The 25,061-nt window shown below is 53.5% G+C and overlaps 1 protein-coding gene across 2 annotated transcripts in view; it reads right to left on the reverse strand.

Moving 5' to 3' along the window:
• Window positions 1-25,061, reverse strand: part of LOC147120071 (transmembrane protein 237-like) — a 91,988-nt gene that overhangs the window by 51,185 nt on the left and 15,742 nt on the right. Inside the window, exons 1-2 of one of the 2 annotated variants that reach the window (XM_085985608.1) lie at window positions 11,009-11,288; window positions 7,517-7,548 (exon numbers count right to left, since the gene is read on the reverse strand). In XM_085985608.1, coding sequence (XP_085841734.1) covers window positions 7,517-7,548; window positions 11,009-11,026 — 50 coding nt within the window. In that variant the 5' untranslated portion in view covers window positions 11,027-11,288. Of the gene's footprint in view, window positions 1-7,516; window positions 7,549-11,008; window positions 11,289-25,061 lie in introns of those variants that run through there. The other variant, XM_085985607.1, reaches the window with a different exon arrangement.

Genomic DNA, 25,061 nt, shown 5'->3' on the forward strand with positions numbered 1-25,061 from the left:
ACCTACTCAGCATATACCTCAACCCCATCTACCCACCTTCTCGTCATATCCCCAACCCCATCTAGCCACTTTGTCACAATATCCCTCAACCCCATCTACCCACTTTCTCGTCATATCCCCAACCCCATCTAGCCACTTTGCCACAATATCCCTCAACCCCACCTAGTCTCCATATCCCACAATCCCTTCTCCCTCCAGGCACTCATCTAATTGCCCCTTGACCAATTTTCCCGCTAAGCTGCGCAGTCGCACTGATGTCTGCTGATCCCGCGCAGCCCGTTAAAGGGGCCGCACACCCAATAAAAAAATTAGGGGGAACATTGCCCTTGACCCCTTTCATACTGTTCGGTTCCATGTCCTACCCTAGTAACATATTCCACTACTGGATCACTCACTTCCCTTCTTACTAACTTCTTCATTTATTAATCCGTCCTCTGGGATTTGAATCGTTCACCACAGGGAACAATTCCCCTCCATTAACTTTCTCAATTTCCTTCAAGATCTTGAACATTTCAACCAGATCATCTCAAAATTTTCTCTTTTGAAAAGATAACAAACTCAACTTCCTTAACCATTCTTCATAATGAAAATTCCTGGTATCTGAAATCCTTTTTGTTTGCCCCCTTTGAAGGGCAAAATCCTCTTCCGGTGACTGGGTACCAGAACTACACACAGTGCTCCAAATGGAGTCTAATCAGCACCTCATACAGCAACAACCGCTTTATATTTGTAAAAAACCAAAAAATGCTGGAAATATTCAGCAGGTCAGGCAGCATCTGTAGAGAGAGAAACAGAGCTAACATTTCAGGTCGATGGCCTTTCAGCAGAACTAATGGAACCTATAACCTTACTTACCTTTTTACTGTCACTAACAGGATATGATGATAAAACAGCAAGACATGCCATGCATACATCTACAAAAAGAGGCTGAGTTATCACTCAGGAGCTGTAATCATTCATCAACAAAGGCATGGCATCTCTCATTGTTGGTTCGGGCATGGGCTACTTTACCAACCTCACATTTAATATGGAACTTTTTATTCCCTCCAATTTTCTCTCCTCCAGTCCTGAAGATGCTGACTCATGCTGGGGTACAGATCCATGGGCACTGACCGGTCCTTGGTACCGCGCCCAAGTGCCCATTCCTGATGTTTCAGCCCAGATAGTAAGTGTTGTGGGGCTATTCAACTGCCAAGTCCAATCCCGTCCTTACCTGACATCCATTCACCAGCTGGGATCACGGATGGCATCAGGAACAGGAACCCTGCCTGATTTCCACCCCCCCCCCCCATTAACTCAAACGCAATGAGACTTATTGCAGCATACCCACTGTTGTGCACGATGGGACTAGGCTGGATGACCCAGCACCCACTGGGGATCGAAGCTGCGACCTTGCTGGTCAAAATAGCTTGGAGACATGAAGCCAATTCCCATAATGTCTGAGATCCGTTACCACAAGCAACTGTGTGAGGTTTTTTTTTATCTTTATTGGTTACATCCTAGTGCTTTACTTCTCTAATTGATTATTCCTGTGGATCACATTGTACAAAGGTTTCCCTCCCCTATCAAATTTCACCGCCCTGACAAAAAAAACCAATCAAATTGCAGGAAAGGAAAAATCTACCCAATTATATTGCAGCAGAAATGCATTCGGCCAGAATTCCAGCAGCCAGCACCCAACCCCCAGCCCCACTACCCACCGACACAACCCCCAGCCCCACTACCCACCGACCCAAACCCCAGCCCCACTACCCACCGACCCAAACCCCAGCCCCACTACCCACCGACACAACCCCCAGCCCCACTACCCACCGACCCAAACCCCAGCCCCACTACCCACCGACCCAAACCCCAGCCCCACTACCCACCAACCCAAACCCCAGCCCCACTACCCACCAACCCAAACCCCAGCCCCACTACCCACCGACACAACACCCAGCCCCACTACCCACCGACCCAAACCCCAGCCCCACTACCCCAAACCCCAGCCCCACTACCCACCGACACAACCCCCAGCCCCACTACCCACCGACCCAAACCCCAGCCCCACTACCCACCAACCCAAACCCCAGCCCACTACCCACCGACACAACCCCCAGCCCCACTACCCACTGAACCAACCCCAGCCCCACTACCCACTGACACAAACCCCAGCCCAGTACCCACCGACACAACCCCCAGCCCCACTACCCGGCAACCCAACCCCCAGCCCCACTACCCACCGACCCAACCCACAGCCCCACTACCCAGCGACCCAACCCCCAGCCCCACTACCACCTACCCAACCCCCAGCCCCACTACCCACCGACCCAAACCCCCAGCCCCACTACCCACCGACCCAACCCCCAGCCCCATTACCCACCGACCCAACCCCGAGCCCCACTACCCAGCAACCCAACCCCCAGCCCCACCGACCCAAACCCCAGCCCAACTACCCACCGACCCAAACCCCAGCTCCACTACCCAGCGACCCAACCCCCAGCTCCACTACCCACCTACCCAACCCCCAACCCCACTACCCACCGACCCAAACCCCCAGCCCCACTACCCACCGACCCAACCCCCAGCCCCACTACCCACCTACCCAACCCCCAGCCCCACTACCCACCGACCCAAACCCCCAGCCCCACTACCCACCGACCCAACCCCCAGCCCCACTACCCAACCCCCAGCCCCACTACCCACCGACCCAAACCCCCAGCCCCACTACCCACCGACCCAACCCCCAGCCCCACTACCCACCTACCCAACCCCCAGCCCCATTACCCACCCCCGAGCCCCACTACCCAGCAACCCAACCCCCAGCCCCACCGACCCAAACCCCAGCCCAACTACCCACCGACCCAAACCCCAGCTCCACTACCCAGCGACCCAACCCCCAGCTCCACTACCCACCGACCCAACCCCCAGCCCCACTACCCACCGACCCAACCCCCAGCCCCACTACCCACCGACCCAAACCCCAGCCCCACTACCCACCAACCCAAACCCCAGCCCCACTACCCACCAACACAACCCCCAGCCCCACTGCCTAGCGATCCAACCCCCAGCCCCACTACCCAGCGACCCAACCCCCAGCCCCACCGACCCAAACCCCAGCCCCACTACCCACCAACACAACCCCCAGCCCCACTACCCACCGACCCAAACCCCCAGCCCCACTACCCACCGACCCAACCCCCAGCCCCACTACCCACAGACACAACCCCCAGCCCACTACCCACCGACACAACCCCCAGCCCCGCTACCCACAGCCCCACTACCCACCGACCCAACCCCCAGCCCCACTACCCACCGACCCAACCCCCAGCCCCACTACCCACCAACCCAAACCCCAGCCCCACTACGCACCGACACAACCCCAAGCCCCAATACCCACCGACCCAACCCCCAGCCCCACAAGCCACCGACCCAACCCCCAGCCCCACAAGCCACCGACCCAAGCCCCAGCCCCAATACCCACTGACCCAACCTCCAGCCCACAACCCACCGACCCAAACCCCAGCCCCACTACCCACCGACCCAAACCCCAGCCCCACCGACCCAAAACCCAGCCCCACTACCCACCGACCCAAACCCCAGCCCCACTACCCCAAACCCCAGCCCCACTACCCACCGACCCAAACCCCAGCCCCACTACCCACCGACCCAACCCCCAGCCCCACTACCCACCGACCCAAACCCCAGCCCCACAAGCCACCGACCCAACCCCCAGCCCACTACCCACCGACCCAACCCCCAACCCCACAAGCCACCGACGCAACCCTCAGCCCCACAAGCCACCGACGCAACCCCCAGCCCCACCGACCCAAACCCCAGCCCCACTACCCACCGACCCAAACCCCAGCCCCACTACCCACTGACCCAAACCCCAGCCCACTACCCACCGACACAGCCCCCAGCCCCAATACCCACCGACCCAACCCCCAGCCCCACTACCCACTGACCCAACCTCCAGCCCACAACCCACCGACCCAAACCCACTACCCACCGACCCAAACCCCAGCCCCACTACCCACCGACCCAAACCCCAGCCCCACTACCCACCGACCCAAACCCCAGCCCCACTACCCCAAACCCCAGCCCCACTACCCACTGACCCAAACCCCAGCCCCACTACCCACCGACCCAACCCCCAGCCCCACAAGCCACCGACCCAACCCCCAGCCCACTACCCACCGACCCAACCCCACAAGCCACCGACGCAACCCCCAGCCCCACAAGCCACCGACCCAAACCCCTGCCCCACTACCCACCGACCCAAACCCCAGCCCCACTACCCACCGACCCAAACCCCTGCCCCACTACCCACCGACCCAAACCCCAGCGCCACTTCCCACCGACCCAAACCCCAGCCCCACTACCCACCGGCCCAACCCCCAGCCCCACCGACCCAACCCCCAGCCCCACTTCCCACCGACCCAAACCCCAGCCCACTACCCACTGGCCAAACCACCAGCCCCACAAGCCACCGACCCAAACCCCAGCCCTACTACCCACCGACCCAAACCCCAACCCCACTACCCACCGACCCAACCCCCAGCCCCACTACCCACCGACCCAACCCCCAGCCCCACTACCCACCGACCCAACCCCCAGCCCCACTACCCACCGACCCAACCCCCCAGCCCCACCCCAAAGCCCCACTACCCACCCCACAGCCTCAAACCACAGCCCAATTACCCACCAACCCAAACCTCAGCCCCACTACCGACCGACCCAACCTCCCAGCCCCACTACCCACCGACCCAACCCAAAGCCCCACTACCCATCGACCCAACCCAAAGCCCCACTACCCACCGACCCAACCCACAGCCCCACTACCCACCGACCCAACCCCCAGCCCCACTACCCACCGACCCAAACTCCAGCCCCACTACCCATCGACCCAAATCCCAGCCCCACTACCCACCGACCCAAACCCCAGCCCCACTACCCCAAACCCCACCGACCCAAACCCCAGCCCCACTACCCACCGACCCAAACCCCAGCCCCACTACCCACCGACCCAAACCCCAGCCCCACTACCCACCGACCCAACCCCCAGCCCCACTACCCACCGACCCAAACCCCAGCCCCACTACCCACCGACCCAAACCCCAGCCCCACTACCCACCGACCCAAACCCCAGCCCCACTACCAACCGACCCAAACCCCAGCCCCACTACACACCGACCCAAACCCCAGCCCCACTACCCACTGACCTAAACACCAGCCCCACTACCCACTGACCCAAACCCCAGCCCCACTACCCACCGACCCAACCCCACCAACCCAACCCCCAGCGCCACTACCCACTGACCCAACCCCCAGCCCCACTACCCACCGACTCAACCCCCAGCCCCATGACCCGCCGACCCAAACCCCAGCCCCACTACCCACTGACCCAAACCCCAGCCCCACTACCCACCGACTCAACCCCCAGCCCCACTACCCAGCGACCCAACCCCCAGCCCCACCGACCCAAACCCCAGCCCCAGTACCCACCAACACAACCCCCAGCCCCACTACCCACCGACCCAAACCCCCAGCCCCACTACCCACCGACCCAAACCCCAACCCCACAAGCCACCGACGCAACCCCCAGCCCCACAAGCCACCGACGCAACCGCCAGCCCCACCGACCCAAACCCCAGCCCCACTACCCACCGACCCAAACCCCAGCCCCACTACCCACTGACCCAAACCCCAGCCCACTACCCACCGACACAGCCCCCAGCCCCAATACCCACCGACCCAACCCCCAGCCCCACTACCCACTGACCCAACCTCCAGCCCACAACCCACCGACCCAAACCCACTACCCACCGACCCAAACCCCAGCCCCACTACCCACCGACCCAAACCCCAGCCCCACTACCCACCGACCCAAACCCCAGCCCCACTACCCCAAACCCCAGCCCCACTACCCACTGACCCAAACCCCAGCCCCACTACACACCGACCCAACCCCCAGCCCCACAAGCCACCGACCCAACCCCCAGCCCACTACCCACCGACCCAACCCCACAAGCCACCGACGCAACCCCCAGCCCCACAAGCCACCGACCCAAACCCCTGCCCCACTACCCACCGACCCAAACCCCAGCCCCACTACCCACCGACCCAAACCCCTGCCCCACTACCCACCGACCCAAACCCCAGCGCCACTTCCCACCGACCCAAACCCCAGCCCCACTACCCACCGGCCCAACCCCCAGCCCCACCGACCCAACCCCCAGCCCCACTTCCCACCGACCCAAACCCCAGCCCACTACCCACTGGCCAAACCACCAGCCCCACAAGCCACCGACCCAAACCCCAGCCCTACTACCCACCGACCCAAACCCCAACCCCACTACCCACTGACCCAACCCCCAGCCCCACTACCCACCGACCCAACCCACAGCCCCACTACCCACCGACCCAACCCCCAGCCCCACTACCCACCGACCCAAACTCCAGCCCCACTACCCACCGACCCAACCCCCCAGCCCCACTACCCACCGACCCAACCCAAAGCCCCACTACCCACCTCACAGCCTCAAACCCCGGCCCTATTACCCACCGACCCAAACCTCAGCCCCACTACCGACCGACCCAACCCAAAGCCCCACTACCCACCGACCCAACCCACAGCCCCACTACCCACCGACCCAACCCCCAGCCCCACTACCCACCAACCCAAACCCCAGCCCCACTACCCACCAACCCAAACCCCAGCCCCACCGACACAAACCCCAGCCCCACTACCCACCGACCCAAACCCCAGCTCCACTACCCACCGACCCAAACCCCAGCCCCACTACCCACCGACCCAAACCCCAGCCCCACCGACACAAGCCCCACTACCCACCGACCCAAATCCCAGCCCCACTACCCACCGACCCAAACCCCAGGCCCACTACCCCAAACCCCAGCCCCACTACCCACCGACCCAAACCCCAGCCCCACTACCCACCGACCCAAACCCCAGCCCCACTACCCAAACCCCAGCCACACTACCCACTGACCCAACTCCCAGCCCCACTACACACCAACCCACCCCCATTACCCACCGACCCAAACCCCAGCCCCACTACCCACCGACCCAACCCCAGCCCCACTACCCACCGACCCAACCCCCAGCCCCACTACCCACTGACCCAAACCCCAGCTCCACTACCCACTGACCCAACCCCCAGCCCCACTACCCACCCCCACTACCCAAACCCCAGCCCCACTAACCCAAACCCCAGCCCCACTACCCACCAACCCAACCCCCAGCCCACTACCCACCGACCCAATCCCCAGCCCCACTACCCACCGACCCAACCCCAGCCCCACTACCCACTGACCCAACCCCCAGCCCCACTACCCACTGACCCAACCCCCAACCCCACACCCAGTTACATTACCTACCAGTGATTAATCCATGATTTTCCAAATATTTATCATGACGGCCCCTGTGATTATTTGTTACTCTCCAGTGATACAGTGCAGTGATACACTACTATGCCATCTGACCCATTTACAGCTTCATATTCAGCAGTCTTACCTTGGCACTGGTGGAAGGGCTCGTGGTGGGCGCTGAAAGAAAATCACAGAGAATCATTGGCACAAGGACTGCACAGTTCACTATATGTACTCCGCTCCTATGGCATCCGGAGGCTGTCAGGGACACACAGTCACAGCTCCTGATACAATCATTACAGCATCCCACGGCCACAATCCAGACTGACATTGTCAGAGGTGCTGTTTTTGAGATGAGACGTTAAACCGAGGCACTGTCTACCCGCTCAGGTGAACCTGAATAATTCCATGGAACCATTTCAAGAACAACATGGGAGCTGTTGGCTGTGAAACTCTTCAGGACATTCGGAGGTTGTGAAAGGAACTATATAAATGCAAATAAAAACAGAAAATGCTGGAAATACTTTGCAGGTCAGGCAGCATCTGTGGAGAGACAGAGTTAATGTTTTAGGTCGATGACCTTTCATCAAAACTCTGACGAAAGGTCATTAACCTGAAACGTTAACTGTTTCTCTCTCCACAGAGACCGTTTGACCTGCCGAGTACTTTAAGCGTTTTCTTTTTTTTTATTTCAGATTTCCAGCATCCATAGTATCTTGTTTTGTATATAAATGCAAGTTCTTTCATTTTATAAGAACATAAGAAATAGGAGCAGGAGTAGGCCAATCGGCCCCTCGAGCCTGCTCCGCCATTCAATAAGATCATGGCTGATCTGATCCTAACTGCCAATCCACTATCACAGAACCATCCCCTGCATCTAACAGAATTAGACACACGAAATAGGAGCAGGATGAGGCTACACGGCCCCTGGGCCCGCTCCGCTACCCACAGGGCCATGACCGATCCGAACCTAGACTCATGTCCAAATTCCTGCCCGCTCCCCGTAACCCTTAATTCCCTTTACTTCTAGGAAACTGTCTATTTCTGTTTTAAATTTATGTAATGATGTAGCTTCTACAGCTTTTTGGGACAGCATATTCCATGGACCTACCACCCTCTGAGTGAAGTAGTTCCTCCTCATCTCAGTTTTGAAAGAGCAGCCCCTTATTCTAAGACTATGCCCCCTAGTTCTAGTTTCACCCATCATCGGGAACATCCTCCCCACATCCACCCGATCCAACCACTTCACAATCTTATATGTTTCAATAAGATCGCCTCTCATTCTTCTGAACTCCAATGAGTCGAGTCCCAATCTACTCAACCTCTCCTCATATGTCCATCCCCTCATCCCCGGGATTAACCGAGTGAACCTTCTTTGTACTGACTCGAGAGCAAGTATGTCCTTTCTTAAGTATGGACACCAAAACTGTACGCAGTATTCCAGGTGCGGTCTCACCAATACCTTGTACAACTGAAGCAATACCTCCCTATTTTTATATTCTATCCCCCTAGCAATGAAAGCCAACATTCCATTGGCCTTCTTAATCACTTGCTGCACCTGCATACTAACCTTTTGAGTTTCGTGCACCAGGACGCCCAGATCCCTTTGTACTTCAATACTTTCCAGTTTCTTGCCATTAAGATAATAACTTGCTCTACGATTTTTCCTGCCAAAGTGCATAACCTCACACTTTCCAGTATTGTATTCCATCTGCCAAATCTCTGCCCACTTACTTAGCCTGTCTATGTCCCCTTGCAGGTTTTTTATGTCCTCCTCACTCACTACTTTCCCTCCCATCTTAGTATCATCTGCAAACTTTGATATGTTACACTCGGTCCCCTCCTCCAAATCGTTAATATAGATTGTAAAGAGTTGGGGACCCAGCACTGACCCCTGCGGAACACCACTAGTTACTGATTGCCAGTCTGAGAATGAACCATTTATCCCAACTCTCTGCCTTCTGTTAGATAGCCAATCCTCTATCCATGCCAGAATATTACCCCCAATCCCGTGATTTTTTATCTTAAGCAATAATCTTTTGTGTGGCACCTTGTCAAATGCCTTTTGGAAGTCTAAATACACTACGTCCACTGGTTCCCCTTTATCCACCCTATATGTTACTTCCTCAAAGAACTCCAGCAAATTTGTCAAACATGACTTCCCCTTCATAAAACCATGCTGACTTTGTCCTATTAAATTATGATTATCCAAATGTCCTGTTACTGTCTCCTTAATAATGGACTCCAAAATTTTACCTACCACAGATGTTAGGCTAACCGGTCTATAGTTTCCAGCCTTCTGTCTACTGCCCTTTTTAAATAAGGGTGTTACATTAGCAGTTTTCCAGTCTGCCGGGACCATTGCCGAGTCCAGGGAGTTTTGGAAAATTATTACCAATGCATCCACAATCCCTACCGCCACTTCCCTCAAGACCCTAGGATGTAAGCCATCAGGTCCATTTCAAGAAACAAGTGATTAATTAGACTGCCATAGTGCAAAAAAATTCAAGGAAATCAGACACTGCATGCATTTAAAAGGTATTTACACTGGGATAGTTAGTGTTTTACAGCGACAGACTTATACCCACCAATACTATAACCCAGTGTTATACAGCGACAGACTTGTACCCACCAATACTATACCCCAGTGTTATACAGCGACAGACTTGTACCCACCAATACTATACCCCAGTGTTATACAGCGACAGACTTATACCCACCAATACTATAACCCAGTGTTATACAGCGACAGACTTGTACCCACCAATACTATACCCCAGTGTTATACAGCGACAGACTTGTACCCAATACTGTCCCCTAGTGTTATACAGTGACAGACCTGTACCCACCAATACTGTCCCCCAGTGTTATACAGTGACAGACCTGTACCCACCAATACTGTCCCCCAGTGTTATACAGTGACAGACCTGTACCAGCCAATACTGTACCCGTGTTATACAGTGACAGACCTGTACCCACCAATACTGTCCCCCAGTGTTGTACAGTGACAGTCTGTACCCACCAGTACTGTACCCCAGTGTTATACAGTGACAGACCTGTAATAAATAATCCCTCTAACCAGTGATCACACTGAACCATCCCTCTAACCAGTGATCCCACTAACCAAACAATCCCTCTAACCAGTGATCACACTGAACAAACAATCCCCTAAACAGTAATCACAGTGAACAAACAATCCCGTAACCAGTGATCACACAAACAAAATCATCCCTCTAGCTGAAGAAACAATTCCTCTAATCAGCAGTTGACTAATCTTACTAACCAGTAATCACACTAAGTTTTGATTGCAGCAATGTGCTGGTAAACAGCTAGTTACTCCTAGTGTGTAAAGAATGGGTTACAGCATGTTGTCCACGCTGAATCCTCTGGGTTCTGCTGTAAATGTCTGTCACACCATCAACAGTGTTCAAAATAGAAACAGGAAACGCTGGAAGTCTAGAGGGGCTCTGTCAGCGCCTGAAGGAAGGCTAGTATTTCCCAGGGCGCACAGTGGGATTCACAGCACCCTAAACATTAACCTGCTTTATTCTTTTCAGATACAGACGGACTTGCTGCGTATTACCAGCACCCAGACCTTTTCTTTCTATCAGATCTCATTTAAATGCCAGTTCCTCACCACTTGTTTCTTCTTCATGGTGCCGGTGATCTCCGAGGCTCAGTAGCTATGCTACCTCGAACTAATCCACCACTAAATCCATCTTCAAAACGCATCTGACCCACGGGATTAGCTAAGTGACTGATGCATGTCACAGCTGTCAGTGACAGAGGGATTTGGAAACCTTGTAGCTGAAAATAAAACACAGCACATTGCCGAGTTCTCACTCTTTAGGCTGGCACTATAGGGGTGATCCTTCACTGCCAGTGGAATGCTACGCTCGAAGAGAGCGAGGGGACAGAGATAGGACGACAACCATTGCCCCGCCTGCCATAGCTCCCCACTGGAAGGCCAGAATCGCACCAATGTCATCATGCCACCAAATCGAGTTGGTCGCTAAAATCAACTGTTATTTGAATCCGGTCACCTTCCACTAAACACTGGAGCTGTCATAATCACCTGACATGTTTAAAATGATGTGCTGCTTCCTGGTAGCTCAGCTGGCGATGACAGGCTGTAACTTACCAATACAGGCCAGAAAGTTGCAGGCTCGATCCCCAGGTGGTGCTGTTAGCTCAGCTCAGTCAGGACAGCAGTTGGCTACATTTGTCCTCAGCCCCCCTGGCATCAGGAGGGTAGGGGAGGAAATCAGCCAGGGTTCCCACTCCTGATGGTTATCTACTGGCCCCTGCTGGATGTTGGGTGACGTGCCTGAACGACTATCGACCTGTCGCACTCACACCCATCATAATGAAGTGTTGAGAGAGACTGGTCCTGGCTCACATCAAAGCCAGTGTTCCCGCCTCTCTTGACCAACACCAGTTTGCCTATCGTGCAAACAGATCAACGGAGGATGCAATCACAACTGCTCTACACTCGGCACTGAATCACTTAGATGGTAAAGAGACCTACATCAGAATGCTGTTCATAGACTACAGCTCAGCATTCAACACTATCGTCCCCAACAAGCTGGCCACCAAACTCCAAACTCTTGGCCTGAACACTTCCCTCTGCAACTGGACCCTGGACTTCCTAACAAACAGACCCCAGTCTGTCAAATTAGGTAACCAAACCCCCCCCCCCGCCCGACCCTGAACACGGGGGCCCCACAAGGATGTGTGCTGAGCCCCCTCCTCTACTCCCTCTTCACCCACAACTGTGTGGCTGTTCATGGTTCCAACACCATCATCAAGTTTGCGGATGATACCACGGTAGTAGGCCAGATCACCAACAACGATGAGTCAGCCTACAGGGAGGAGGTCCAGCATCTCGTGAAGTGGTGCGCCGATAACAACCTGGCCCTTAACATCAAGAAAACCAAAGAAATCATTGTGGACTTCAGGAAGTCTAAAGGCGGAAGTCACACCCCCATCCACATCAATGGGGCTGTGGTGGAAAGGGTGGACAGCTTTAAGTTCCTTGGAGTCCACATCACGGAAGACCTCTCCTGGTCCCTCAATACCTCCTCTCTGGTGAAGAAGGCCCAGCAGCGCCTATATTTCCTAAGGAGGCTGAAGGGATGTAACCTGTCACCCCTGATCCTCTCTAACTTCTACCGCTGCACAATAGAGAGCATCCTGACGAACTGTATCACAGTATGGTATGGCAGCTGTAGCTACTATGACCGGAAAGCCCTGCAGCGGGTAGTCAAAACTGCCCAACGCATTACCGGCACCCGGCTACCGACCATAGAGCACATATACCAGAAACGCTGTTTACGGAGGTCACGGACCATCATCAAAGACCCTACCCACCCCAGCCACAGTCTGTTCGCCCTCCTGCCATCTGGGAGACACTACAGATGCATTCGCACCCGTACGACCAGATTTAGGAACAGCTTCTTTCCCAGGGCTGTCATCCTACTGAACTCCACAAATAAACTCTAAAGCCTGCACATCTGCCAATGCACTTTATTATGGTTATGTTTATGTTAATGTATTACAAGCCAAATGTATGTTGAATGTTTAAATGTCTTAATCTAAATGTACACTCTCGGGAGCCGCAAGCCTACATTTCGTTGTACTGCACTTGTGCACTAACAATGACAATAAAAGTTGATTTGATTTGATTTGAATAGAATCATAGAATGGTTACAGCACAGGAGGCCATTCGGCCCGTTGAGCCCATGCCGGCTCTCCGCAAGAGCACTTCAACCAGTCCCACTCGCCCGCACTTTCCCCGTAGCTCTGCAAATTGTTTTCCTTCAGGTACTTATCCAATTCCCTTTTGAAAGCCACGATTGAATCTGTCTCCACCAACCTTTCAGGCAGTGCATTCTAGATCATAACCACTCGCTGCGTAAAAAAGCTTTTCCTCATGTTGCCTTTGGTTCGTCTGCCAATCACCTTAAATCTGTGTTCTCTGGTTTTCGGCCCTTCTGCCAATGGGAACAGTTTCTCTCTAGCTACTCTGTCTAGACCCCTCATGATTTTGAACTTTTGAAATCTCCTCTCAACCTTCTCTGCTCTAAGGAGAACAACCCCAGCTTCTCCAGTCTATCCATGTAACTGAAGTCCCTCATCCCTGGAACCATTATTGTAAATCTTTTCTGCACCCTCTGTAAGGCCTTCACATCCCAGAATTGGACACAATACTCCAGTGTTTCATAAAGGTTCATAACTTCCTTGCTTTTGTACTCTATGCCTCTATTTATGAAGCTCAGGATCCCATAGGTTTTTTTAACCGCTTTCTCAACCTGCCCTGCCACCTTCAATGACTTGTGCACATATACCCCCAGGTCTCTCTGTTCATGCACCCCCTTTAGGATAGTACCCTTTAGTTTATATTGCCTCTCCTCGTTCTTCCTAACAAAATGTATCACTTCACACTTTTGTGCGTTAACTTTCATCTGCTACATGTCTGCCCATTTTACCAGCGTGTCTATGCCCTCTTGAAGTCTATCACTATCCTCCTCACTGTTCACTACACAAATTTTGAAATTGTGCCCTGTGCACCCAAGTCCAAGTCATTAATATATACTGTATCAAGAAAAGCAGTGGACCTAGTACCGACCCCTAGGGAACACCACTTTATACCTTCCTCCAGTCCGAAAAACAACTGTTCACCACTACTCTCTGTTTCCTGTCACTTAGCCAATTTTGTATCCATCCCCTGGTTCTAGACTCCCCAGCCAGGGGAAACATCCTCCCTGCATCTACCCTGTCAAGCCCCGTAAGAATTTTATATTTTTCAATGAGATCACCTCTCATTATTCTAAATTCTAGAGAATACAAGCCTTGTCTACTCAATCTCTCCTCATAGGACAATCCCCCCATCCCAGGAATCAGTTTGGTGAACCTTCGTTGCACTCCCTCTATGGCAAGTATATCCTTCCTTAGGTAAGGAGACCAAAACTGTACACAGTACTCCAGGTGTGGTCTCACCAGGGCCCTATATAATTGCAGTAAGACATCTTTATTCTTATGCTCAAATCCTCTTGTAATAAAGGCCAACATACCATTTGCTTTCTTAATTGCTTGATGTACCTGCATGTTAATTTTCAGTGATTCGTGTACAAGGACACCCAGGTCCCTCTGAACACCAACATTTCCCAAACTCTCACGTTTAAAAAATACTCTGCTTTTTTATTTTTCCTACCAAAGTGGATAACTTCACATTTCTCCACATTATATTCCATTTGCCATGTTCTTGCCCACTCACTTAGCTTGTCTATAGCCCCTTGAAGCCTCTTTGTATCCTCCTCACAACTTACATTCCCACCCAGCTTTGGATCATCAGCAAACTTGGATATACAGGTTGAGCGTCCAAAATCCGGAGTTCCGGAATCCGGACTCCAGGATGATTGGTGGTAGGGTCGTCCGGAATCCATAAAATGTTCCGGAATCCGGACACCCCATCAAACCACAGCCCAGGTTGCGATATTTCCAGACTTCGGACATCAGAAACACATTCCGAAGTCCGGAAAAACACAAAAACCAGCTCGGCCTCCGTCTCAAGGTTGCTGGATTCAGGACGCTCAACCTGTATTACATTTGGTCCCCTCATCCAAATCATTGATATTGAATGTGAACAGCTGAGGCCCAAGCACTGCTCCTTGCGGTACCCCACTAGTTACAGCCTGCCAACCCAAAAATGACCCGTTTATTCCAACACTCTGTTTTCTGTCCGTTAACCAATCCTCAATCCATGCTAGTATATTACCCTCAATCCCATGAGCCCTAATTTTGTTTAATAACTTCTTGTGTGGCACCTTATCGAATGCCTTCTGAAAATCCAAATACACCACATCTACTGGTTCCCTCTTATCTATTCAGTTAGTTACAACCTCAAAAAACTCTTAACAGATTTGTCAAACACGATTGCCCTTTCAGAAATCCGTGTTGACTCTGCCCAATCCAATTATTATTTTCTAAGTGCCCTGTTACATCCTTAATAATAGATTCTAGCATTTTCCCTACTACTGATGTCAGGCTAACTGGTCTGTAGTTCCCCATTTTCTCTCCCTCCTTTCTTAAATAGTGGGGTTACATTTGCTACCTTCCAATCCGCGGGAACCGTTCTCGAATCTAGAAAATGACATCCACTATCTCTATAGCCACCTTTTTCAAAACCCTAGGATGTAGGCCATCAGGTCCAAGGGATTTATCGGCTATCAGTCCCATTAATTTCCCACATTACAACAGTGACTCCACTTCAAAAGTACTTCATTGGCTGTAAAGCACTTTGAGACGCCCGGTGGTCGTGAAAGGCACTACATAAATGCAAGTTTTTCTTTATTTCTTTCAGTCCTACGTTTTTACTAATACTAATTTCTTTCAGTTCCTCATTCTCGCTAGACCCTTGGTTCTCCACTATTTCCAGGAAGTTTTTTGCGTCTTCTTCCGTGAAGACAGACACAAGTATTTGTTTAATTTCTTTGCCATTTCCTTTTTCCCCATTATAATTTCTCCTGTCTCAGCCTGTAAGGACCCACATTTACTTAGCTGATCTTTTCCTTTTTACATACTTATAGAAGCTTTTACAGTCTGTTTTTATGTCTCTCGCTAGATTACTCTCATATTCTATTTTCCCTTTCTTTATCAATTTCTTGGTCCTCCTTTGCTGAATTCTAAAATCCTCAGGCTTACTACTCTTTTTGGCAACATTATAAGTGTAGTGTATGTACCTTGAAGAAGGAACTATATTCTGCAGCCCCTGTATACTGCAGTACCAGTAGTGACCACCCCTGTATATAAGCCTGTGTAGTAACTTTGTATAGTAGTTCCAGTTTTGTCTCCATTCAGTAAACACCTGTTATAACCAACTTCTGCAGTCTGTGTCTCAATTACACACGGACATTACGTTGGCGACGAACAGATCCGAACTTACCTACAGTTCTGCACCACCTCACGGGGATCCATCCCTGAAGCGAAGTTATTAGAGGTCGAAGCCAGAAGGAAGAAATTTTTAAAAAAACAAACAGAAGAAACGGGCATCGACCGTGGGCAACCGCCCTCTGATTCATCGAATTCGAAGATTTGCAGGAGAGGCTGTCGAGAGCTGGGCTTGGTTATCCAATCTATGGTGTTCCAGCTAATCGGGCTGGTGGCAGGTAGTACACTGATCCTTCCTGGGCTGCGGCGGGCTAGAGCTCGATCGGGTGGCTTTTCAACGGGGCCGAGCAGCGTTGTCGGGAAGAGGAGTGAGGGTGGAGCACACAGGGTGCGGCCGGTGCTACGAAGCCAGGCAGCGTACAGACCCGAGAAGAGGGAGGAAAGTGTCCCATAGGGTCTGCTCTGACGACGGGAACAGTAATTAAAATAAAAGAAAAAGAAATTAGAAGCGCAGAAAGCCGCGAGGAGCTGCAGTTTGCCACGGGGACCGCGGAGAGCGGCGTTGGCAGCAGCGCGGGGGGAAGCGCGCGAAGACCATAGGGCGTCGCCATCAGGGCATAAAAACGCCAGCAACAGCGCTGGCAGCAGCGGAAAAGGCAGAAAGCGCGGGAGGCGCCATCTTAATCCAGTGGGGAAGAAGGCAAAGAGCGGGAGGCGCCATTTTGTTCAATCGGGGAAGAAGGCAAAGCGCGGGAGGCACCATCTTAGATCTCCAAGATGCCGAAGACTGGCAATATCACTGCCTTCGATAATGCAATAGAAGACTGGACCACGTATGTGGAAAGAGTCGGAGTATATTGCAAGGCAAATGAAGTAGCCGATGAGAAAAAGGCATCGGTACTACTAAACTTAATGGGCGCAAGAACGTATGGCCTATTGCGGAACCTGATCACTCCAGTCAAACCGATGGAGAAGAGTTTTAACGAAATTGTTGATATCCTACAGGAACACCTAAATCCTACACCGCTGCTGATAACAGAAAGATTTAAATTCCACAAGAGAAATCAGCATAAAGATGAGAGCAATGCTGATTACCTTACGGAACTACGCAAGCTATCAAAGCACTGCCAGTTCGGAGCAGGACTGGCAGATACCCTACGGGACAAATTTGTCTGTGGACTCCTGAGTGAAGGAACCCAGAAGAGGTTACTCTCAGAGAAAGAGCTGACGCTAGATAAGGCTTTCAGCGTGGCAGTATCGTACTGTGGCGTTGCCACATTGGGGAAACACTGTATGTAGATAAACCTGTATAATCCCCTTTTAACTGCTGTATTCCCCTCCCCCCCGCAAGACAGTTGCAAGCTGAGAGGAATAAGGCACGTTCAGACTTGCCTGCTGCTGATAGAAGGAAAACCAATCATGTTCCAGCAGATGACCAATCCGTGAGTCATCACAGGTTCGCAGGCTTCACGAATTCAGTACTGTATTGTGAGAGTTGGAGTAAAGACCTATTTCTTGTAGCTCGCTGTGTTGCCTATTTCTTTACGCGGGAGACCGTAGTCCCCCACATTGGTGACCCCGAATGTCGGCAGCCGAAGCACCCGACTCACGCAGCCCTACAGAGACCAGCAACGACCCGATGGCAACCAGCAGCAGCCTGATGTCGGCCGGCGCCGCGTCCTTGAAGCTCCCCACCTTCTGGGAACACCAAGCACCAGCTTGGTTCGCGCACTCGGAGGCCCAATTCACCCTTCGCAGGGTTCAAGATGATGAAGAAAGGTACCTCCACGTAGTCTCAGCACTAGCAAGCTCTACCGCCGCCGAAGTTCTCGACCTGCTGGGGAACCCACCACAGACCGGCAAGTACTCAACCATTAAGGGCCGCTTGCTGCAGGCTTACGGCCTGTCCAAGGAGGAGAGGGCCCGCAGGCTTCTCTCACTACCAGGCCTCGGCGATTCTACCCCGACCCAGTTGATGAGCCGGATGCTTGCGCTCCTGGGCTCTGAACCGCAGTGCTTTTTGTTTCGGGCCCTTTTCCTCAGCCTGCTTCCTCAGCAGGTACAGACTGCCCTCACGGGGTCCCCGATCACGGACTGCGTACAACTGGCAGCCGCCGCAGACAAAGTTTTCGCCGTCGCCCAACTCAGCTGTGCAGCTGTGAGGCTCCCCGACACCACCGAGCGCGCGCCGCCACGCCAGGCCGCAGAACTATGCTACTACCACGCGCGTTTCGGCCACAGGGCCCAACGCTGCAGAGCACCCTGCTCTTTCGATCAAACCAAGATGGCCGCCCGGCCCAACGCACCAGCCCCGTGCCGCCGCCTAGGCCCGCTCGACCGCACCCCCGCCGCCACGATGGCCATCGGCACCGCAGGTAAACTGCTGTACATAACCGACTCTTTCAGGGCGCAGATTCCTTTGCGACACCGGAGCCCAATGCAGTATAATTCCTGCCTCCCAGCTCGACATCCAGGCAGGCCGCAGCGGCCCACCCCTCGTGGCGGCAAATGGCGCAGCCATCGCTACTTTCGGAAAGCGACGGGCCGAGGTTTGTTTCAACGGCCAGCGATTTACGTGGGATTTCGTGACGGCCTCGGTGGCACGTCCTTTGCTGGGCGCCGATTTTATTTGCGCCCACGGACTCCTGGTCGACGTCCGCGACAGGCGCCTGATCGACGCAGCAACTTTCGCTTCACTGGCCTGCCAGCAGAGCAACAGCCCGGCCCTCGTCGGGTCCTGCTCCGCCCCGGCGCATGACGACTACGCCCGCCTACTCGCAGATTTCCCGAGGCTCACACAACCGACCTTCTCAGCCGCGGCAGCCAAGCATGGGGTCGAGCATCACATCGCCACTACGGGTCCACCAGCGTTCGCTCGAGCCAGACGCCTGGACCCAGCCAAGATGGCGGTGGCCAAGGAAGAATTCGCCACGATGGAAAAACTGGGCATCATCCGCCGCTCGAACAGCCCTTGGTCGTCCCCCCTCCACATTGTGCCCAAGCCGGGCGGTGGCTGGCGCCCCTACGGCGACTACAGACGGCTCAACGACGTCACCACGCCCGATAGATACCCCATTCCGCACATCCAAGACTTCTCGGCACACCTAGCAGGAAAGTCCGTCTTTTCCAAGGTCGACCTGATTCGTGGCTACCATCAGGTCCCCGTCCACCACGCAGACGTCCAGAAGACGGCGGTCATCACCCCCTTCGGACTGTTCGAGTTCCTGCGCATGCCCTTCGGGCTTAAGAACACCGCACAGGCCTTCCAACGGCTCATGGACTCCGTCCTACGGGACCTGAGCTTCCTGTTCGTCTATCTGGACGATATCCTCGTGGCCAGTACCAGCAAGGCCGAGCACATCGCGCATTTGCGCTCCCTGTTCCAGCGCCTCAGCCAACACGGGCTAATCGTCAACCCGGCCAAATGCCAGTTCGGAGCAGCCCAAATTGACTTTCTCGGCCACAGAATCTCGCCAAGGGGAGCCATTCCCTACCTTCCAAGGTGCAGGCGGTGGCGGACTTTCCCCAGCCCACCTCGGTTAAGGCGCTGCAGGAATTTTTGGGGATGGTCAATTTCTATCACCGGTTCGTGCCCAAGGCCGCCGCACTCATGCGCCCCCTCTACGAAGCCACCAGGGGCAAAACGGGCAAAGAGCAACTCACCTGGTCCAGCGAGATGGCGACAGCCTTCCACCAGACCAAAAGCGCCTCGGCCAACGTCACACTACTGGCCCACCCCATCCCGAGCGGCAAGACCGCCCTCACCACGGACGCCTCGGATTACGCCGTCGGCGCGGTCCAGCAACAGTGGGTCGAAGGCGCGTGGCAGCCACTGGCATTTTGCAGCCGACAGCTGCGCAAGAACGAGCAGGCCTACAGCACGTTCGACAGAGAGCTCCTGGCCCTGTTCCTGGCAATCCGGCACTTCCGTTTCCTTCTGGAAGGCCGGCCGTTCACCGCATTCGTGGACCACAAGCCGCTCACTTTCGCCATGGCCAAAGTAACCGAACCCTGGTCCGCGCGCCAACAGCGCCAACTCAACTTCATCTCGGAGTTCACCACGGACATCCGCCACGTCGCCGGCAAGGACAATTTGGTGGCCGACTGCCTCTCAAGACCCTCGCTCCACGCAGTGCACCTGGGCATCGACTACGCCAGCATGGCGAGAGACCAGGCTGCCGACGCGGAGATCCAGGCCCTCAGGACGTCAACTACCAGCCTCACCCTGGCCGACGTCCACTTCCACGCAGCCGGCACAACCCTCCTGTGCGATGTCTCAGTCCCCTCGCCCGGTCGTTCCATCCGCCTGGCGCAAGCGAGTTTTCGACATCATCCACGGCCTTTCACATCCAGGGATGCGTGCGTCTCAGAAACTTATGTCCGCCAAGTTCGTCTGGCCTGGACTCCACAAGGATGTGAGAGACTGGACCAACACATGCGTGCCGTGTCAGCGCGCTAAGGTCCAGCAGCACACCAAGGCACCATTGGAATGTTTCCCGGTGCCCGAGAGGCGTTTCGACCACGTCCACGTCGATCTGGTAGGCCCCTTGCCGCCGTCGCACGGTTTTACACACCTGCTCACGATCGTCGACCGCACCACCAGATGGCCCGAGGTGGTTCCCCTCGCCTCCACCATCACGACCGACGTCACGCGAGCATTCGTCTCGACATGGGTGGCCCGGTTCGGCGTGCCGACCAACATATCCTCGGACAGAGGCCCCCAGTTCACCTCCCACTTGTGGAATGCCATCATCGCCGGCCTCGGCACCAAGTTGCACAGGACAACAGCCTACCACCCGCAGGCCAACGGGCTCTGCGAGTGCTTTCATCGTTCTTTGAAAGCCTCCCTCCGCGCCAGCCTGGCAGACACCAGCTGGATCGACAAACTACCCTGGGTTCTCCTGGGATTGCGTACCGCGCCCAAAGAGGACTTCCGCGCCTCTGCGGCCGAGATGGTCTACGGCCAACCGCTCAGAGTACCAGGCGACTTCCTCCCCCTGACAACGGAGCCGTGGTCGGCCGCCAGACAGCTTTCCCTGCACCAGGACGCGGCCCAGCAATTCCGTCCAGTGCCCACTTCGCAACACGGCCTGCAGCCGTCCTACGTGCCTCGAGACTTACAACATGCGGAGTTCGTCTTCGTGCGCCGGGATGCGCACAGAGGCCCGCTGCAGGCACCATACACCGGCCCCTTCCTAGTATTGGAGACGGGGGACAAAGATTTTCTTATCGATGCCGGCGGGAAGCCGCACCTTATTTCAGTAGACCGCCTCAAACCGGCGCACCTGGACCTCAGCTTCCCGTTTCGGCCGGCTCTTCCCCCACGGCGGGGCAGACCTCCCGCGTTGGCGGCGGCCCCACAAGAGGACCAAGACACGCCAGAACCTTACTTCCCGGCCGCCGCCCCACCTTCGCCGGCAGCCCGTCCAGCCAGCCCACCGGCAGACCAGCCGCCAGACCAGCCGACCTCCCAGACAGCCCTCCTCACGCGCCAGATGGCTACTACAGCCGCTACGGCCGCTTGGTCAAACCTCCGCAGAGACTGACTTTTACAGTTAACGAGGATTCTGGGGGGGGGCGTATGTGGCAACATTGGGGAAACACTGTGTATGTAGATAAACCTGTATAATCCCCTTTTAACTGCTGTATTCCCCTCCCCCCGCAAGACAGTTGCAAGCTGAGAGGAATAAGGCACGTTCAGACTTGCCTGCTGCTGATAGAAGGAAAACCAATCAGGTTCCAGCAGGTGACCAGTCCGTGAGTCATCACAGGTTCGCAGGCTTCACGAATTCAGTATTGTATTGTGAGAGTTGGAGTAAAGACCTATTTCTTGTAGCTCGCTGTGTTGCCTATTTCTTTACGCGGGAGACCGTAGTCCCCCACAGTACGAAGCAGCAGCAAGGGGAGCTGCGGAAATACAGCAAAAGCCACAGGAATACGGCACCCATGAAATGACACAGGGATTTGAAAAATGTTATCGCTGCGGCAGAACAACCCATGACTAGAACGACTGCTGGTCCAAGGACAAAACATGCAGGCAATGCGGAAAGATGGGACATATTGCACGAGTTTGCAGGTCCGGGAAGAAGACTAATGACAACAAAAATACTACTAAGGAAAAGTACAGGAAAGAACAAAAGATGACGGACAGTAGTTCCGAAGACCAGAAGAGCGATAGTGAATCCGGGAACAAGAGACTAAGCTGTCTCAAACTACACAACGTAATCACAAAAGAGGATCACCGAACCATTTGGGTCACCCTCACGATAGCAGGGTCCCAAGTCAAAATGGAAGTGGATACAGGATCAGCCCTGACCGTCATGAATCGATGAGACTATGAGCGGCTATTCTCACACATACCCTTGAAAGACACATCCATTGTCTTAAAGACATATACGGGGCAGAAAGTATACCCCAGAGGGAAAATAAGGGTGCCTGTCGAATACAACGGCAAGGAAATACAGAAATTGTATCTGTACATACTGCAAGGTGGTGGACCACCGTTATTGGGACGTGAATGGATCAGAAAGATAAGTTTAGACTGGCACTCCATTCAGGCACTGACTGTGGCTGGTAAAAAGGATGACGACGTCACACCTGGACGATTGTCAAAAAAATCTTGGCTAACGCTAAAGAGGTGTTTCAACAAGAACTGGGAACTCTTAAAGGCGTAACCGCCTCGATAAAAATAGAAGAGAATGCAATTCCCAAGTTTTTCAAAGCAAGACCGGTACCGTATGCAATTCGCCCAGCCATCGAGGCAGAGCTGGAGAATCTGGAGAACGCAGGCATGTTAACTAAGGTAGACTGGAGCGAGTGGGCGACACCCATCATTCCTGTCATGAAGAAAACGTTAAACAATAAGTCTGAGGAGCCAAGCATGTGGGGACTTCAAGGTGACTGTGAACCCAGTCCTTCACACAGTACAGTATCCTCTTCCGAGGATAGAAGATATTTTCGCCTCACTATCTGGAGGGAAACGTTTTACAAAAATTGACCTAGCGCAAGCATATTTGCAGATGGAGGTTGAAGAATCCTCTAGGAAATATCTCACAATAAACATTCACAAAGGTCTTTACCAGTATAATCGACTGGTATTCGGAGTTGCATCAGCTCCGGCTATATGGCAAAGAGCGATGGAACAAGTCCTGCAAGGGATTCCGGGGACTCAGTGTTACTTGGACGACATCCTAGTGACAGGTGAAAATGACAGTGAACACCTTGCCAACCTAGAGCAGGTGCTCACTAGACTAAGAGAGCATGGGCTACGAGCCAATCGCCCCAAGTGCGAGTTTTTTAAGAAACAAATATCGTATTGTGGCCACGTGATTGATGAAGAGGGTTACATAAGTCCCCTGACAAAATTGAAGCGGTAGTTAAGGCTCCAGCGCCTGAAAATGTGTCGCAACTGAGGTCATTCCTCGGATTGGTGAATTACTACAATAAGTTTTTGCCGAATTTGTCCACGATTCTGCACCCACTGGAGTAGCATGGAAATGGAGCAATGAATGTAAGCGGGCCTTTCAGAAGTGTAAAGGCCTGATCACCTCAAGAGAAGTATTGGCTCACTACAACCCATCACTACCGATAAGACTGGCGTGTGATGCGTCTCCCTACGGCGTTGGAGCGGTATTGTCACATAAATCCCTTGATGGTTCAGAGAGGCTGATAGCTTTTGCGTCACGCTCGTTAGCTGCAGCCGAGTGTAACTACGCCCAGATTAACAGAGAGAGGCCCTCAGCCTGGTGTGGGGGGTGAAGAAGTTCAATCACTACCTGCACGGACAGAAATTTACTCTACTAACTGATCATCAACCTCTTGTCTCCATTTTCAACCCTAAGAAGGGCGTCCCGATAATGACAGCACAACGGCTACAGAGGTGGTCCCTTTTCCTAGGGGCACACCAATATGACATCGAGTACAAAGGAACTAAACAGCATGGGAATGCTGATGGATTGTCGCGCCTACCGTTGCCGACGGTGGAAGAAGCACCTGCAGTGGATCCTGTAGAGATATTCCACTCGACCATAGTCGAATGTCTACCTGTGACGAATGCAAACATAGAAAAGGAAACACGAAATGACCCGACACTCTCCAGGGTCTATGATTTAACGGTGAAGGGATGGCCAGCACATGGCGAACCACTGTTGCCAGCATTCTCGCCGAGAAGAGAACAGCTGTCAGTGTGCCGAGGAACCTTGATGTGTGGATCCAGAGTAGTAATTCCACCCAAATTGAAGGATAGAGTGCTCAATGAGCTTCATGAGGGTCATCTGGGAGGGGTAAAAATGAAGAACTTAGCCAGAGCGTTTTGTGGTGGCCGGGAATCGATAGAGAAATCGAAGAGATGACCAAGAGCTGTACAGGATGCCAGAAGGTCCAAAACGCCCCACCACAAGCCCCTCTACATCCATGGGAGTGGCCCTCATCTCCATGGCAAAGGGTACACATTGATTTTGCTGGTCCATTTATGGACTTGATGTTTTTAATTGCAGTGGATGCACATTCAAAGTGGCCAGAAGTAATGAAAATGTCTTCAACCACCACAGAAAAAACTATCAGTCTTACGAACCATATTCGCCAGAAATGGGCTGCCTGAACAGATTTGCTCCGACAATGGACCACAGTTTGTGTCTGAAGAGTTCCGGAGGGTCTTAAAGAACAATGGTGTTAAGCATTACACAACCGCCCCATATCATCCAGCCACCAATGGATTGGCTGAGAGGTTCGTTCAAACATTCAAGAAGGCTATCAAGGCAATGTGTAATGAAGACATACCCCTACAACACAAACCGGAATGC

Source organism: Somniosus microcephalus, chromosome 4, assembly GCF_052327205.1.
Source record: "Somniosus microcephalus isolate GS21.2 chromosome 4, FLI_Smic_1.0, whole genome shotgun sequence".
NCBI lineage: Eukaryota > Metazoa > Chordata > Chondrichthyes > Squaliformes > Somniosidae > Somniosus > Somniosus microcephalus.